Source organism: Danio rerio, chromosome 19, assembly GCF_052040795.2.
Source record: "Danio rerio strain M-AB ecotype USA chromosome 19, GRCz13ab, whole genome shotgun sequence".
NCBI lineage: Eukaryota > Metazoa > Chordata > Actinopteri > Cypriniformes > Danionidae > Danio > Danio rerio.
In genome coordinates this window covers 49,867,718-49,887,500 of record NC_141039.2, presented here as the reverse complement: position 1 = coordinate 49,887,500, position 19,783 = coordinate 49,867,718, and the positions used below count along the sequence as shown (strand labels likewise).

At 34.0% G+C, this 19,783-nt stretch overlaps 2 protein-coding genes across 3 annotated transcripts in view; both read left to right on the top strand.

Annotated features, from left to right (window-relative positions):
- The window catches only part of ppp1r36 (protein phosphatase 1 regulatory subunit 36), a 13,592-nt gene extending 7,423 nt beyond the window's left edge, over positions 1-6,169 (top strand). Inside the window, exons 8-11 of one of the 2 annotated variants that reach the window (XM_087296104.1) lie at positions 1,494-1,536; positions 1,666-1,862; positions 3,460-3,624; positions 5,326-6,169. In XM_087296104.1, the coding sequence (XP_087152230.1) occupies positions 1,494-1,536; positions 1,666-1,862; positions 3,460-3,624; positions 5,326-5,533 (613 nt within the window). In that variant the 3' untranslated portion in view covers positions 5,534-6,169. Of the gene's footprint in view, positions 1-1,493; positions 1,537-1,665; positions 1,863-3,459; positions 3,662-3,709 lie in introns of both variants that reach the window. The other variant, XM_087296105.1, reaches the window with a different exon arrangement.
- Positions 6,170-8,200: 2,031 nt separating this feature from the next.
- Positions 8,201-19,783, top strand: part of sdc2 (syndecan 2) — a 78,994-nt gene continuing 67,411 nt past the window's right edge. The window contains 1 exon segment of the mRNA NM_173223.2: positions 8,201-8,523. Coding sequence (NP_775330.2) covers positions 8,464-8,523 — 60 coding nt within the window. The 5' untranslated portion in view covers positions 8,201-8,463.

Sequence of the window (19,783 nt, the reverse complement as noted above, 5' to 3'; positions counted from 1 at the left end):
CTACAAAGAATACTTCATCAGCGTTTGTTAAAGGAAGGATCAGTAAAGAGTAACTTACTGATGGACGTCAGGATGGATTTTTCTTCCTCCATTTCTCAAATGTAAGTATGTGCGATTAAAGTTGCCTCGTTTACTCGAGCTTGCAAATGTATTTAGTTGTGATTTGTTACTTGTAACCGCGTGTACTGTATCAGGTTAACTGGCTATATTCTCTTATCGCGTGCAAAGTCACGTTAAAAACGCAACGCGTGCTGCTTTGTTAACGGAGCTCCGTGGACGAGGAGTAGTGTGTGTGTCTGTGTGTGCGTGTGCGCGCGCTGTCGTCCGGAGGTGTGTGTGTTTGTGTGTGTGTGTGTGTGTGTGTGTGTGTGTGTGTGTGTGTGTGTGTGTGTGTGTGTGTGCGCGCGCGCGTTGTCGTCCGGAGCAGGGTTAAGTGCGTGTGTGTGTGTGTGTGTGCAATATGTGTGTGTGTGTGTCTGTGAAAACAGTAGAGTGAGACAAGCTATGTGATCTCCTCGACAGTTTTTGGAGTTTTAGCTCAATAAAATAGTCGTCTGAATTTTCAAGTCCATCGTCTGTATTTACATTGACCCACTGGCAGTTAAAATCCACGCCTACTCTATCGAGCGTGTATGAACTGTGATTACTTTTAAATTGCTGATTAGCTGTTTGGCTTTTCACTCTGACTGAAGGCAGTCGACCAATCGCAACAGGCTGTCATCGGTCCAATCAGCACAGATTAGCTTCGCGCTAAGGAGGGGTTTGGGAACAAATGAATCACTGGACGATTCATACAGGAGTCGCTGGGATAATTAGGTAAAAATAAATGCAGATTATAAGACCATGAAAGTGTTTTTTGACCTTGCATGCATATTAGACTGTTGTTGGAGACTCTTACAACCAAGATATGACCCTATTTCATGTATAATATGGGCTCTTTAAGATCCAAATGTGCACATCTGGGGCCTCATGTATCAACGCTGCATACGCACAAATACTTTGCGTGTGCCTGATTTTACCCTCACGTTTGAATATACTAACGATGAAATGAATGTGAGAATGTGCGTTGGTCCATGCCAACTTCATGCCTGGCATATGTGCATTTCCTATGTGTGTTTGTTTTATTTCCATTGGCGACTCCTAGAGGCTGTTGTGTTAAACTGCACACTATAAAGCATCTTTGAGCCATGCAATGGCAGCTGTATGAGACGGGATCATCTGCATGTCTAGCAGGTATATTAAGGTTTCCATACCAAGCAGTTGACCAGCCAATCAAAATGTGGCCAAGCTTTAAAGGACACGCCCCTTAAAACCAGGCTTTTTCACAAGGAGTGTCAGGATGAGTGTTGAAAATACAAACAACTTCATTAATGTTAAAAGTGAACCTCAAGGAAGATATTCAAATGAAATAAAAGCCATGTCATGACCACTTAAACCCACAGTTTGATGGATGAGGATATGATCATAATAATAAGCCTGATTTGTGTTGACAGGATCAAGGTGTCGTCCCCTTACTGTGACATACAGTTATATGAGGTTTGTACAAAACATTTAACTAATGCTGTGTCATTCTCATTCATGCATTTAGATTCTGTAGTTGTATGCTGTGCTTGAATATCAGATCTGTGTGTGTGTGTGTGTGTGTGTGTGTGTTTGTGCTGTCAGTGTCTCTTCAGTTTCTGTGGTTATGCAGTGTGGGTGACTTTAGAGAGGCGGGACCTAAAAGCCATCCAGCTGGAGATTGGACGATTGTTCCGCTCAAACACGTTTAACCCCGCCCTCAGGATTCTAGACCAATCAGAAGACAGATCACAGGAGGAAGGTCAGTCTGAGCTTGAGGAACAAACTCAAGGCAGCAACAGGTGAGACGGCGACAGCAGTAGATAAACACACTTCAACTGTTTTATTTTGGTATTTTGTAATGTTAGTATTTTAATAAAGGGTTTGTAATAAATAATGAAATATTATTTTATATAAAACTTGGTTTATATTATTTCTAATTTTTTATTTGATTAATAGTCATGGTGGCACGGTGACTTAGTGGTTACCATCGGCTGGATCTGACTCAGTTGGTGTTTCAGTGTGGAGTTTGCATGTTCTCCCCGTGTTGGCGTGGGTTTCCTCCGGGTGCTCCGTTTTCCCCCACAGTCCAAACACATGCGCTATAGGGGAACTGATTAACTAAATTTGCCATAGTGTGTGAGTGTGTGTGTGTGAATGAGTGTGTATGGGTGTTTCCTAGTACTGAGTTGCGGCTAGAAGAGCATCCACTGTGTAAAACACATGCTGGCTAAGTTGGCAGTTCATTCCGCTGTGGTGATGCCTGATGAATAAAGGGCAAATGAATGAATGAATGAATAATAATTATTTTTTACAATCTTTAATACCTGAAAATACCAAAGTATTTATAATTTAATTAAGTTATTCATTTATTTTATTTTTGACTTAATTAACCTTTATTAATCTGGGGTTGCAACAGCGGAATGAACAGCCAACTATTCCAGCATATGTTTTACACAGCGGATGCCCTTTCAGCTGCAACCCAGTACTGGGAAAATGTATATTTTAATTTATAAGTATTCTCTAAGTGATTACATATAATTAAAATTAATTAATTAATTTAGTTTTCTTTTTAAATTTATATATATATATATATATATATATATATATATATATATATATATATATATATATATATATATATATAATTTTAAAAAATATTCGAACTATATATATTTTAAATTGTTTTAGATTTGTGTTTATTAAAACTTTATATTGTATATATTTTAAACGTTTAACATTTTATTTTATCCAAAAATATATTTAAAATGATATTGTTTTAATCAATACATTATTAAATAATATTAGATTTACATTCATTATATAAATGTATATACTTTCATTTTAATTTCAATTATTATTCTTCGAAGCTCAATTACATTATTATATAATTCAAAATGATAATTTAAAGTATTAAATACAGTGAGGCCTTGACAAAATATTGTTTAATTAAAGAATAATTTTTTTATATTATTTTAATGGTTATTTATTATTAGAACGTTTTTATTTTTTTATTTAAAAGGGTAAATGAAATTAGCTACATACCTACATGTCACCTGTAGAGCCTATAATTTTAATTCTATATATATATATATATATATATATATATATATATATATATATATTATAATTATATAATTAATTACACGTATTTATGTATTCTTTAAGTCATTCACAGCAAAGAACATCAGATCGCAGATTTTCCAGGATGTATTCGTATTAACTTCGCTCATAAAATGCACTGTTATGGAGCACAAACTAATGGAGATGTTTAGATGATCTGTCATCCCGCATTGTGAGGTCTTGCCTGTAACCTGACCTGAAGCTGAAGTGCAGATTTATGGTTTTAGTGGCCGATCTGCTCACTCTCTGTCTGCTGACCTTTGACCTTTGACCCAGGCGCCCGGCCCTGAAGCTCGTCCTGCGCCAGCGTTCGCCTCTGATGGCCAGTTATCTGCCCATGCCGCCAGAAGATTCACAACAGCTGTTTAAGAGGTTCAGATGTCTGAAGAAGCCCTCGACTGAACATGTGAATCAACTCATACAGCAGATCAACAATCTCAGGTTCAGTGATTCATATTTGATTCAGAACGAGTCTGCAGTTAATGACTCAATGTTTTAAATGATTTTGTTCAGAGTGAGTCTACAGTTAATGACTCAATGTTTCAAATGATCCATTCAAAGCAAGTCTAAAGTTAATGACCCACTGATTCAAATGATTTGTTCAGAGTGAGTCGGCAGATAATGACTCACTGATTCAAATGATCCATTCAGAGCAAGTCTTAAAGAGTCGCCTATTTATATGATTTGTTCGCAGTGAATCCAAGTTAATGACTCACTCAAAGGATGCATTCAGAATAAGTCTACAGTAAATGACTCACTGATTCAAATGATTTGTTCATAGCATGTCTTCAGTTATAATTCACTGATTCAAATGATCCATTCATAGTGAGAGGGCAGTTAATGATTAATTGATTCAGATAATTTGTTCATAGCGTGTCTTCAGTTATGATTCACTGATTCAAATTATCCATTCATGGTGAGAGGGCAGTTAACGATTCATTGATTCAAATGACTTGTTCATAGCGTGTCTTCTGTTATGATTCACTGATTCGACTGATCCGTTTATAGTGAAAGGGCAGTTAATGATTCACTTATTCAAATGATTTGTTCATAACGTGTCTTCAGTTATGATTCACTGATTCAACTTATCCGTTCATAGTGAGAGGGCAGTTAACGATTCACTGATTCAGAAGATTCATTCAGTGTTTCTTCAGTTATGGTTCACTGATTCAAATGATCAATTCAGAGGAAGTCTGGAGTTAACCATTTACTGATTCAAGTGATTGTTCAGAGTAAGAGGGCAGTTAACGATTCACTAAATCAAATGATTTGTTTAAAGCAAGCCTACAGTAAGCAACTCACTGATTAAAATGATCCATTCAGAACAAGTCTGCAGGTATCATTGATATCTCATTGGTTTAAATGATTTGTTCAGAACGAGTCTGTAGTTAAGGACTCACTGGTTTAAATTATTTCCTCAGAGTGAATCTAGAGTTAATGACTCACTGATTCAAATGATTTGTTCAGAGTGAGTCTGCAGTTAATGACTCACTTGTGAATATGATTTGTTCAGAGTGAATCTAGAGTTAATGACTCACTCAAAGTATGCATTTACAACAAGTCTGCCAGTAAGGACTCACTGATATAAATAGATGGCAATTAATGATTCACTGATTCAAACAATCCGTTCAGAGTGAGATGGCAATTAATGATTCACTGATTCAAACAATGCGTTCAGAGTAAGGTGGCAATTAATGATTCATTGATTCAAACAATCCGTTCAGAGTGAGATGGCAATTAATGATTCACTGATTCAAACAATCCGTTCAGAGTGAGATGGCAATTAATGATTCACTGATTCAAACAATCCGTTCAGAGTGAGATGGCAATTAATGATTCACTGATTCAAACAATCCGTTCAGAGTGAGATGGCAATTAATGATTCACTGATTCAAACAATCCGTTCAGAGTGAGGTGGCAATTAATGATTCACTGATTTAAATTACTTGTTTAGAGCAAGTCAATAGTTAACAACTCACTGATTCAAATAATCTGTTTAAAGTGAGTCTGTAGTTAACAACTCACTAATAAAATTGATTCATTCATGATCATGACTGAAGCACGATTCAGCAACACTAGTGTTTTTCATGTGTTTGTTGTTCAATTTTACTCAGATGCTCTATTTGTGAATCATTTGTTTAGTTTGGGGATTCTCGGAAAGCCGCTGAATCAGTTCAGTTCGCGGACGCTGAAGCCTCACAGTGAAGAGGAGCTGGAGGATGATGAAGATGCAGACGTGATGAAGGTGGAGTCTCGTCTTCACATCAGGAGCTCCAACCAGCAGCACTGCAGCCGAGTGGAGATTTTCTCCAGAGCCACAACTGAAGCCCCGGACTCTGACACACTATAACACACACTACAACACACACTGCAACACACACTACAACACACACTATAACACACACTACAACACACACTGCAACACACACTACAACACACGATAACAAACACTATAACACACACTATAACACACACTACAACACACACTACAACACACACTACAACACACGATAACAAACACTGCAACACACACTACAACACACACTATAACACACAATAACAAACACTATAACACACACTATAACACACACTACAACACACGATAACACACACTATAACACACACTATAACACACACTAAAACACACACTAAAACACACACTATAACACACACAATAACACACACTATAACACACACTACAACACACACTACAACACACACTATAACACACACTACAACACACACTATAACACAATATAACACACACTAAAACACACACTATAACACACACTAAAACACACACTATAACACACTATAACACACACTACAACACACACTATAACACACTATAACACACACTACAACACAGACTAAAACACATTATAACACACACTAAAACGCAATACAACACACACTTTCTGACTGAGTTACTGTTAAGTTTAAAGATTAAAATAAGTGAATAAATGAGGAAATGCTGCACTGATAAGAGTAAAAAAATAACATTTATTTACATTTTATATATCCTGCTATGTGTGTGTGTGTGTGTGTGTGTGTGTCTGTGTGTGTCTGATCTGAGAGAGAGAGAGAGAGAGAGTGAGTGTGTGTGTGTGTGTGTGTGTGTGTGTGTGTGTGTGTGTGTGTGTGTGTGTGTGTGATCTGAGAGAGAGAGAGAGAGAGGGTGTGTGTGTGTGTGTGTGTGTGTGTGTGTGTGTGTGTGTGTGTGTGTGTGTGTGTGTGTGTCTGATCTGAGAGAGAGAGAGAGAGAGAGTGTGTGTGTGTGTGTGTGTGTGTGTGTGTGTGTGTGTGTGTGTGTGTGTGTGTGCGCGCATGTGTTTGTGAGCAGGGTTAATTGGTCACCTTTGGCAAGTGTTCAGAATCAGGGGGAGTCCAATTATCCCACTGCGGTTTACTGCTTCATAATGCCTTTCAAACACACTGAAACACACACAAAAAACACTCCAACAGGTTTCCAACAGACTGAGGCCAGTGAATGAAGATCTGGACCACTCAGGAGGAATCAAAAACTGGATTATTTACAGTTATAGTCCATGATTCAGTTCAGCAGCGATTCACATTTGTCCATCAGGGGGAGACATTGCCTTCAGAAAGACTTTAAGACACTGATCTCGCTTTATTTAAACTCGATATCAGCAATATGAAACTGTTGAATGCTGGAAACTCTCACTTCAGAAGCTTTTCGTTTAAGAATTTGACATACAATATGAGACATTTATGTCAAATGCATATTCTCGGTTCAGTGAGTCATTCAGATGAATCACTCAGTTCGTTGAAACCGGTTTGTGGAACTGGTTCAGCTTGTTCAATGATTCGATTCAAAAGAACGATTCTTTTACATTTCAGACTGATTTAATTTCAGGAGAAGCACATTTATGTATAATGATAATTCAGAATGCTTTCTGTATGCGTAATGAAAGTTATTTATCTCCATAATTATGAATAAATACACAAAATAAACATCAAGATGAATATGCTTTTAATTGATCTTTAATACCATTTAATCTTTAAAAAATGCTTACTGTTTTTACAAATAAAGCTGTATTTTTAAAAAAGAATATTTTATTCATAATTATAGCACATTTCATACACACAAGTAATTTTAAATGCAAATCTGTCAAATAAGAAATGTTAAATAAGATAGAAGTAATAAAAAAACATGTAAAAATGTAATCGAGTTTATTGTTCAGATTCTGCTTTTCTTACATTTACATATATGTTAATCACAATATATATTTTAAATTGATTTGTAAAATATTTATAATTAACATTATAAAAATAGGAATAATATATAAATAACATTTTGTAGTTAATATGTAGTTATAAAATTCACTAGTTTAAAATTCTCAAGTTTATTGCTCAAATTTAGTTTTATTCTATTATTTTATTGAAAAACTTTTATATTTATTGTTAAAATAAAAATTAACAAATAATATTTTTATATTTTCTTTTAAAATTAATTATATTTGATATATAATTAGGCCTATTAATGCAAATAAAACGGAAGTAATGAGGTAAAATAATGAATGTAATGAAGTAAAAGAAAGAAATTAAGTAAACAATATTCTGCTTTCATAAAAATGTAATACAACTCATTAATCAAATTGAATAAAAAAGAAATTCATGCTTAATTCTGTTCGTACTTCATATTCAATTCATTACACACACACACACACACACACACACACACACACACACACACACACACACACACACACACACACACACACACACACACACACAAATTAATTTCAATTATTAGATATAAAAAATATTTTATTTTATATATGCATGTTTACTTTAGTAATATGTTAATCATAAACATTATTATGTTTTCATAATAATCATAAAGAGCCTTAAAATTAAAATAGAAAACAAAAATCAAAGTTTGAATCTTTCACTGTGTGTCCGTGTGGTCGCGCTGTACGTCAGTGTGCGTCTCTCTCTCTCTCGCTCTCTCTCTCTCTCTTTCTCTCTGCTGTTTTCTGTTTTCCTCTCCGTCAGTAAGACTCCAGCGGCGGCTCTTCAGCGGAGCTCCACACACACTCTCGCCCACAGACACGCGTTAAATCCGCCTTTTCCACCGGAGACTCGACGGAAAACACAGCGAGCGCGACCTATTTTCCCTCCGAGCAGCGCGGAGGAATAACGCGGCCGGAGAGAGCAACACGTATCCGGTGGGATTTGAGTCCTGAGAGGCGAGAGTTTGGCCAGAAGTGGAAACAGACGCGATTTTCCGCTTTCACGAGCGAAGACTGAGGAATTATGAGGAACCTTTGGATGATTTTAACCCTCGGCTTGACTGCCTTTCTCTCCGGGGAGCGGGTGAGTTTCGACCGGGGGAAATGCGCGGTTTGCCGGGGGGTTGACGGTTATTAGCGAAGTCTAAACTCAGTCTGTAACTCAGTCAGCCATTGTCCACGTTATCAAGTTAACTAGTTGAAAACTTTATGTTTACCTTGTGTCAAATGAAAAGACCAGCATTGTCTGATGTATAATGAATCAAGTCTCGGTTTCGGAATCACTGCGATGGTTTTCACTTCAGTGTTGATCTTTTAGTTACGTTATTATGAGTGTCAATATAATACACGAGTCAGCCATTGTCCACGTTAACTAGTAAAACACTTTATATTTACGTTACCATGTGTCATGTGAAAAGTCCATTATTTTCGAGTTTAAGGAATCTAAGGAATCAAGTCTCAGTTTTGGAAGCAGTGTGGTTGTTTTAACTTCAGCGTTGATATTTAGTACGAGTGTCAAGGTAATACACATACAACTGTTTTTAATTATCATTTATGAAGAGTTAAGTGGAATATAGTCGAGCAAACATCATATACATTCAACTGAGAATAGAGAATACTGGGGTTTTAGGATCAGTATTAAAGGACTCACCTTTGTGTTTTTGGAGAACAATGTTGATTAAGAAGTTTGATAGTTTTTCAGTCTGAAATATTCAGTGTTTTCGGACTCTTTCAGACGTTTCTATGCATAGACTTGTTGGCTTTTGTTCGCTAAAGCTTGTTTGTTCAATTTCGATTGAGTTACGTAAATGTACGTGGCTACAATAGGAGCTGTTGCAGCATTTGTAAATATGCTTTGATCAAAGATCAAGTTTGGGGTTCAGATCAAATTAAACACACAAAGGAGATTTTTATCTACCTTTTAAATGTGATTTGTCTAGATTAATGTTGCAAAATTACATTTAGGAAAATTTAAAGTCAGGCTAATAGTGATATAATATTAGAGAAATAATAAAATAACATTAATTCTGACCCGCTTAAAATTCTAATAATAATATAAAAACTGATTGCTAATAGTTTTTAATGATATTGAGCAACGTTTAACAATAATGGATGATGATTAATGATTATTTTACAGCAAAAAATAAAAATAGAATTTTTCAGAAAGGTCTCATCAAGATATTTTTGTTCTTAATCTAAGTTTTTTTGACATATAAACTGCCACCAAATTATTTTGTAATTCACAGTAAAAATGTAAAGTAATAATAATTTGTATTTGTTTGTTTTTTTGTGCTAACAAAACAAAATGTCCTCATTTTTCTTTCATTATTTTGATGCTTTTCGTAATTGACCACCCATTTCACGATTTAAATCGTAAGTCTGAATAACAAGCCAACGCAGTAGCTGCAACCATTTTGTCTGAAACGCAAAGTCAAAATGTGGCCAACTTCTCCTTAAACCCCTGCTTAACGTGACCGGGTTTCTGGTAGAGCAGCTTAACTTAACGTGCAGAAGCTGTAAATCAGACACTTGGTCACACTTGGCTCGGTTTGCAGAAATGTGAGCACTGATTGTTTTGCATGAAAGCCACCAGAAACGAATCCCAAGAATAGAAATACATATTCTGGAGCATTGCATATGCATTTGTTCATTAACATTATTGCATGCCTTGTCTGCTTCCATTGACTAATAATTGGCAATGCATTAAATGAATGCAGATTGTGAGTAAGCGGGTTGCTGGTGGATTTTTGATGAAATGCCAGTGGGTTGGCATCTGCGCTTTGTAATTCCATGGTTGACTGGCATGCTGGTTTGTAGCGTCTCCTCCCATTGATCAGGACCTCAGTCACTCACTGAGGCCTAAAGGCATGAAGGCAACATCAATCTCAATGAGACGCAGCATTGCATGTAGATTTCTTATGCATCGTGCATTTAAAGCAATTTAGAGCTATTTCAGTGCTACAGGATGATCTAATAAAAGATCTAATAGTGCATTAGATATAGTAGAATATATAAGAATATGGATTGTTTTCTTCAGAGCAAAATTACAAAATTATAAATACACTATAAAAAATGACAAGAAAGCATTGACAATGACTAAATATAATAACAAAAATCAAGACAACAAATGTTTTATGTTGATTTTTACTTTTTAAAATTATTATTATTATTATTATTATTATTAATTATTATGTAAAAATGTAAGTTTAATGTTTAAAACCCATCACATTAAGAACAAAGACCACAAAACCATAAGTGAAATTTAGATTTATACATAATTTGTAAGTTAAATAAATAATCTTTCTAATGGTGTTTGTTATTTTAGGTCAATATTTTGGCTGAGAAGGTAAATATTATGGTTGCGCGATATTGGAAAAATCTGATATTGCAATATTTTATTCTTCTGTGATAAACACAGTTTCAGACAATGTTTGAATAGCACTATTAGATGGTTTTCTGGGGAGTCGAACGGTATTCAGGTACAGAAATGGAATAATCACGATGCAAAAAAATCATTTTCTTACTTTACTGTCTCATTTCCAGTCCAAATATCTAAAAAGCTTTCTTAGATCAAGTAAAAATATGATCTGTTTTAAAATTCAGATGAAATTATTAGCTTTTCTTTAAAACAAGCAAAATTATCTGCCAGTGGGGTTAGTTAAATAATCTTGTTTTTGCTTTGAAATGTAGATATTTGGACTAGAAACAAAGACAAAAATTCAAAGTAACACAGTGATTAAATGCAATTCTGTAGCTCCTGGTTAGAGAGGGGTCTGGATGCAGACCTGGTGCAGTGCAATCTGAGCTGCATCCAATGCTTTTAATGCGCTCACCTAACCCCACCCCTAACACTACCCTTCACAGTGACATCACTCACTACATTGAGTGCATTGGGTCTGAGATTGCATCGCTGAGTGATGCAATCTCAGCTTGCATCATAAAGGCTGCATCCAGATACTATTGCCTGGTTAGGCATGCAATGATTAACCGATTTCACTATTAACTGCTTTTTTTTTTTCATGGTTAATTAATCATAAAGGCTTATCAAATGGCTTTCTGCATGGAACAAAACTGCTGCAACTTAAAGTCATGCCAACTGTGCACTAGTTTAAAGTTCCGAGCTTGTACACAATACGCACACACATTGGATCAAAAGCCGATTTTACTATGGCTGAGGAGGTTTTTAACTATGGGCCATTCACATATGCCATCTTTTACATGCACAAGTTCATTATTTCCAGTGGAGGCACATGGTTTGCGTGCCTTTCAGACCAAGGTTCAGCAGTCTTTGACTACATTTGTTCTATTTAAAAGGGAAATACTTCACTAATATGATGCTTAAATTTACATTAGACAAAAACTGTTCATTTGTTTTTGTTCTGTCATTTATTTTCAGTGTAAAATTATTACTTGTTTAAATGCCAAAAGCATTTTTTTTACTAATTTTTAAGTCCAAATATAAATTGATTATATTGTTTTTGTTATATTTTTGTTTTATTGTTTTTATTTTTTATTTTATTTTATTTATTTATTTTTAGTTTTCATGATTTTCTAAACTAGTAGTATTTTTAAAAGGAAAGAACGCATAATAATCGTAATAACCGTGATTATTCCTCAGACTATAATCGTACAACCAAAATCTCTAATCGATGCATCCCTACTCCTGGTCAGCTATAATTCAGACTTAACAGTTCAGGTCTTTGCGATGTGACCGTTGTTGATGTGCACATTGCGATATCCATGCTGAAATGATATATTGTGCAGTCGTGCTAAATGAAACTTAATAATCTGTGGGGTTAAAACAAATCAGGATATTGATAAATGACTTTTAAAGTTGTCCAAATTAAGTTCTTAGCAATGGATATGGCTAATCAAAAGTTAAGTTTTGATATTTATGGTGGTAAATAATAAAAAATAAGTACATAATGTCTTTGTGGAACATGGTCTTTACTTAATATTGTAATAATTTATGGCATGAAAGAAAAATTGAGTAATTTTGACTCAATACAATCTGTATTATTGGCTTTTCCTACAAATATTAATGTCTAAAGACTGTTTCTCGTCCAGTGACTCTCCATATGGATCACATTTTGGCCCCAAAATGCGCATTAATATTAATTTGTAATATTTACACTAGAAATTATATGATCAATAGCCATGACAACATGTTTTAATGTTATTTTAGCTTATTTTAGTAAAGCCTATAAGATATAATCAAATTTTTTAAAGTTATATAATTTAACTAGATGTTTTAAAGCAGTTAAATTAATTAAAATTGAGTTGAAATGACTTTTAAAGTTCATTAAAGGCAGCCATAATTGTTTTGTCCTATCCTAAGTTTGACCAATTTGACCAATAATTTTTTTTAATAATGTATTTTTTAATATATACAATGAATAAGTACAGATGTCAGAATAAGTGTTTTCATTTTATGCATAAAAAATGATAATGAAACATTATTACATCCATATTTTGACATTTTAAGTTTAAAACATGGAAGTAGACACTATTTAAATTCTTGTCATTATTATTAGGTCACTTTGTAAACTTAATTTGATGCAGACACCGATATGAGACGTCTAGTCTTTGACTCGTAAACAGAAATGAACTGTTTGTCTGTGGATATGGCTCATTTGACCTCTGCTTTCTCTGAAATTGTGCTTTCTGGAAGTGTCACAGTTTGGTGTGTTGACTGCAGCCAGATGTTCCACCGTGTAATTTGCATGATGTTTTGGTGGGAAGTGTGAACGTTGCCTTCGAAATGAGGATTTTATGCAAGGTCACTGCAGCCTTGTCGCCCATGATGACAGATCTCAAGGGAAAAGTTTTCACACAACAGATATTTTTTTAATTGTTTTTAAAGAAATTAGTGTCGGAAATAAAATAACACATCAGCAGAGGCCGCACAGATTGTTTTTAATTAAATAACTTGCTTAATTAAGGCTTGTTTTTTCGCAGCAGTGCACATTAACACCACTGTCTTTTTGTCGGAGATAAAAATACACCATAAAAGCAATTTGAATATTTATTGAGACACATTTTAGTCACAATATTTTCACAATGATAGTGGTCATGAATTCAAAAGCAGAACATTTGTGTTTCAGAGCAACACTGCAATGTTTGCTTCCTGAATGAATCTGTTTCTGAACAAATCATTTGAGTCAGTGATTCATTCATAAAGACAGTCACTTGGTTTTATTGTATGCTCACATTAGTGTTTAAAAATATATCTTTGGCTTGTTGCAACAAATGAGGAAAAATTATAAATATTGAATGTGGTCAGTATGTTGTTACAGTATTTTTAAAAACATTATGCTGCATTTATTTAATTTAAATTAATATACAGTGAAACGTAACTTGTTTTCCTAATAATGTTATAAAATGAAATTAGTGTTAAAATAACACATGCAGAAGCCACACAGATTGTTTTTAATTAAATAACTTGCTTAATTAAGGCTTGTTTTTTTCGCAGCAGTGCACATTAACACCACTGTCTTCTTATCACAGATAAAAATACACCATAAAAGCAATTTGAATACACAAACACATTTTAGTCACAATATTTTCCCAATGAAAGTGGTTATAAATGCAAAAGCAGAGCATTTGTGTGTCTCAGAGCAACACTGAGATGTTTCCTTAATGAATCTTTTTCAAAACAAATCATTTGAGTCAGTGATTCAGTGATTGATTCACAAAGACAGTCACTTGGTCAGTTTCTAAATTAATCAGCACTTTTGAATGAATCATTTGTATTTCTATTGTATGCTCACATTTGTATTTAAAATATATCTTTGGCTTGTTGCATTAAATAAGGAAAAAATATGAATATTAATTGTGGTCAGTAAGTTGTTACAGCATTTTTAAAAACGTATAATGCTGCATTTATTTAATTTAAATTAATATACAGTAAAAAGTATTTTCATAATAATAATATATTATAAAATGAAATTAGTAAAATTAGAAATTAGTGTCAGTGATAAAACAACACAAGCATAAGCCACACAGATTGTTTTTAATTAAATAACTTGCTTAATATAGGACTTGTTTTTCAAATCACTGCACATTAACACCACTGTCTTCTTGTTGGAGATAAAAATACATCATTAAAAGCAATTTGAATATTTATTGAGGCACATTTTAGTCAAAATATTGTATAGTTGTATTGAAAATAGTTTTAAAAGCATGCAATCTAAAAAACTGACCTGATTAAATGTTCCTGAATGAATCTCATCCTAAATGAGTCATTTGAGTCAATGATTCAGTGATTCATTGTAGACAGTGAGTTGTGTAATTTATTCACATCCTATCCTTTAACTTTTCTTACTGAAATAAATCCCCCAAAACATTAAGAAATCCTCCTCCTATTATACTTGTTTTTAATCTGTTTTGAAACTTACTCTCTAGCTTTTGACACTTTTTGTACAAGCTATTTAGTGGTTTATGATTTATCTGATGATTAATGCATATAAAAAAGCATATAGAGACAGACAGAGAGGAAGTGCTTAAACCACTTCCTTACACTTGACTTCTGCCAGTTTTTCCCCCCTCGAGGCTGTTTTTTCTCCTCTATATTAGTGAAGCGGATGGTCATGCAGCCACAATAATCCTCCATACTAAAAAATGTATTGCTTTTGTTAGATAAGGTCTCAAAAGTGCTCCCCGTTTACATTATCCTGTAAATATTAATGGTTGACAGCGGAATATCGGCTTAAATAATGAAAGTTTTCATAGAAGAGTTCAGCAGTGTTTAGGTTTAGACATACAAATTCGCCTTTTTTAACCAGCTGTTGAATGTATAAAGTCATAATTACAACTTATTCAGTATTCTGTCATGGGAATGAGTGATGTTTTTAGCATGTTAATATTAAAAACAAACTACTTTTCAGTGTATTTCTGATTTTACTGCATTTCTATCACGTAAATGTAACCTTGGAGAATATGATATGCTTTAAAAATATTCTAAAAAAAGTATTGACCAAAAATAGTATTTATAAATATTCTTTGTGTATCCTTGGAGGTAAGAATCCATATGAAAATAAGATATTTTTACATTTTTGATTGGCACTAGTATGCAAATGTGTATTAAAAATGCAATCAATTCGTCCAAAATGGATGATTCATTTAGAAACGTGAATGAATCAACTCAAATGATTTGTTCAGAAACAGATTCATTTAGACAACTAAAATATTTCGCTTTATTTACGTTATTGTTTATCGTTTATCGTTATTGACACTATAATGCTATGCACTAAAAATTACTATTTTAATTAATCGTCGTACAAATGAAACCATTCAAAATGGATGATTCATTTAGAAACTAAGCATGTGTCTTTTTAAATGAATCATCGAGTCATTGAATTATTAACTCAAATGATTCATTCAGAAGATTCTCTCAGGAAGCACAGCGTTGTTCTGAAACGCACAAATGTTCTGCTTCATCGTCATTCCCAAGGAAAAAAAAGTTATGGTTAATTTCAGCTATTAATTAATAGAAAGTAGACTAAGTAAACTAAGTAGTAAAATAGAAAGATAGTAAAGTCTTCATCTGATTGGCCAGATTTGAATAAACATATGCATGCAACACAAATCTTGGCACGTAAAATTACTTTAATTCATTGCACTTCCTTGTGATATGCATGTGCATTTTTTTTATATGCCCAAAGCTCTAATAATAATGTCAAATATTGAACACCCTTAAAATGTTTTTACACTTCCTCCAGTGTGCATTAAAAATGGGAGAAAATGGATTATTGAGTCATTAACTCAAATGATTCATTCAGAAACATGCTTGAGTGATATTACTGAACAATATCATAATTTAATAAATCTTAAAACACAAACAGGCTCATTTATGATGCCCTAATAGGCTTCATTGTCAATCTCAAGAAAAAAAAAAGGTTTTGGTTATTTTTAACTATTGATAATTATAGTTAGGGCTACACAATAAATAGCGAAGGGAAAATATGCAATGTTGTTGAGTGTTGCGGTAATAATATTTCTTATGATTTACGTGTGTACTTGGAATATGAAATGGAGTCAGTTCTGGATTAAATAAACTCGCGGTCCAGATCCGGACTGGAAATCATACTTTGAGAAGGTCTGATTTAGACAGTAAAACCTCAGGAGTGGTAGGATAAGATAGGCCCAATCCCAATTCTGTTGTTGTACCCCTACCCCTTCCCCCTGGCCCTTACAACCAAGGGTTAAGGGCTTCAAAATGTACCCCTAAGAACTGGGACAGCACTACAGCACCTGCACACGTCATCATATGTCCTCACCATCTCTTGCTTCATATGAGATCAGACGATCGCGATTGCTGTAGTTATTGTGTTAGTTTTTTGGTATTTATCTTCAGGAAATCACTGAAGGCATACATTATGTTATCCTAACGATGTAATGTGGCAATAAGATCGTAATACTGTGCATTTAACACAGTGGCCATATTCATTAATGTAAACACACCAAAAACAACATCAATATTATAGCAGGCACTGTAAAAAGCTCATTCCCAGCTACTAGACTTTTCTGACTGTGTATTCCAGCATCATCGAGTGTCAGAATGTTGTGGGACTGCTGTACTGAAGGTATTATTAGGGATTATAGATTGCAAATTTTTTTTCCTTTTTTTTTTTTTTAAAGCATGACAGTAAACATAAACGCGGTTATGAATATATTAAAACATGTGCTTGTTTGTTGTAAAAATTCATAATAATGACAAAAAAAATACTAATTTGTGCATCTTACTTCCGGGTGCAGCTGTGGCTGGTGTATTCTGGGAAATTTTTCTTACCCCTTGGTTTCGAGTGTGGTCCTGAAAAATCTTTGTTTGAAGGGGTGTATACCCCTTGCCCTTACGCCTTCAAGCTAAAGAGAATTGGGACACCACTACCCCTTCACGGGCACGCGCAAACCGAAGGGTAAGGGGAAGGGCTGAGGGGTAGAATTGAGATTGGGCCATTGTAAAGGCTTCATCTGATTGGTCAGATTTAGACAAACAACCTATGCCTGCAGCACACAACATTACTTTAGTTTATTGCACTTCCCTGTGAAATGAAAATTGTGTATTATTGCTACAACAATAACTTTTTCAATATGCTCAAAGCTCTAATAATAATTCCAAATATTGGACAGCCTTAAAATGAAGCTTTCTTCACATTTCCTGCATGTAAAGTGGACACGTGGGAGAAAATGAATCATTGAATTGACTCAAATGATTCATTCAGAAACACGCTTGAGTGATATGGATGTTGCATTTTTATGTGATGACAATAACTTTTCGACATGCTCAAAGCTTTAATGATAATACCAAATATTGCACAGCCTTAAAATGAAGCTTTTTTTTTCCTCCACATTTTCTCCAGTGTGCATTTAAAATGGACACGTGGGAGAAAATCCTGCATCCCACTCCTCTTCCCCGAGGGGGCTCTTTTTGATTGACTCAAACTGTTCCACATTGCATAATCCTTAATGGTCTCAGCAGGAACTGGGGCTGCAAGGCCTGTAAAGGAATCCCAGAGTGCTCTTGTTTTGTCATCAGCCATGCAACCTCAGCCCGGTCCACTTCTCCGCCTGCAGCTAAGCTCGTCATTATTATTACCCTGTCTTCGGTTACTCCAAAGAACAGTGGCATTATTCTTTATCTTCCTTCCCAGCAGATGGAAAGAATGAAGGGGCAAAGTAGGGGAGGGAAAAAAAGATATACCTTGCTATGCTCTGATGGCACATGCCTTGTGCTTGGGGCTGCACGATATTGGAAAAACTGGCATTGCGATATTTTGTGTTTCTGTGATGCACACTGTAAAATATTCTGTATTTAGTCATTCACAAGTGTTTTTGGTTTATTTGCGGTGGTGAATTGTATTATGGTATGTTGATCTCTGCTCTGTCGTCTTTTAATGTTGAAAATTCCACTCTAAAGTTTAACAGTGTGACTTTATTGACAATTTAGTTGTTTAATATAATGTATAATAAATATTATCTAGAGGAATAAGTGTGTAAAATAACTGAAAATATACTGGCAGTTTATTACAATGTTTTTGTAGCGTAATATACAACACAGACAATACTGCACTGCACACTTTAAAAAAATGGCAATAAAAGTCACTTTTAAAATATTTTCAAGGTTAAAAGTTGGTGAAAGAAAGATTAAAGTCTTATAACACAATTAAAAACACATAAATAAATAAGAAAAAAATAAAAACAATAATCACAAGATACAGAAAAATGCTAATTTACAGATATTTGTTTACAGCGTTGCATCAAATGACTTAAATAAATACGTAGCTCTGTTTAGATATTCATCATTTTAAATTGATTAAGGTGATTTTATAAGGGAATTTAATCAAATGCAAATCAAATTTCCTAAGGGATAAATAAAGTAAACTAAAGTAACTTTAGGTGCATCTGCACAACATATTATAAAGTAATTGCAAGCATGCATAAATGCAATATAGAGTAAAGATGCAAATGAAGTAAGCTAGTGCTGTCAAACAATTATTGGTGAGTTGCTTCCAAAATAAGTTGTATTTGATATTTGTCTTGTTGATTTATTCATCAGGAGTATATAAATGCAACACAAACATGTATAAAAAGCAATAATAATATAAATAGATGTATTTACACAGGGTCTCCGCTGGGTCTTAAAACATCTTAAATTTCAGAAACAAAACTTTAGGCCTTAAACATGTTTAAATTCACTGAAATGTTGTGTGATAGGTCTTAAATAATTTTTAACAAGTCATAATTTTGCTTTGTTCGAGTAAAGCTACTCAATCGGGCCAACATTTATCCAATCACCAACAATACATCTCAATTAAACCTTATTTTTTATTCATTCATTAATTTTCCTTCAGCTTAGTCCCTTATTTATCAGGGTTCACCACAGTGGAATAAACCGCCCTTATTTTTTATATTTAAGTTTTTTTATTGCAAAGAATTACATTACACAGCAGCTGTAAGACATTTTTTTTACAGCAAATTCCCTGTTAAACTCTCTAATCAGGGAAAGACAAGTAAAAACTATTTTATGATTCCTCATGATAATACCGGGCCTTTAGAAAACAAAAATCCTTAGTGTTTAACCCTGTAAAAGTCTAACATTTCATTCTTAATAATAGTCTTAAAAGGGTCTTAAACACAGTCTAATGGTTTTTTCAGTTTTGAGGTCTGTAATAATTTTAGATTACCAGAGAAATTATTAATATTTTTCCAGTCTGCAATGAGCATGTTATTTCCACCACATCTCAATTTACATCTGTCATTTAAAAGTATAATATCTGATGCCACGCAAGAGTTGTCATCAACTAAATTGTGATCATTTTTGTAGCTAGTTTAACTGGTTTTTC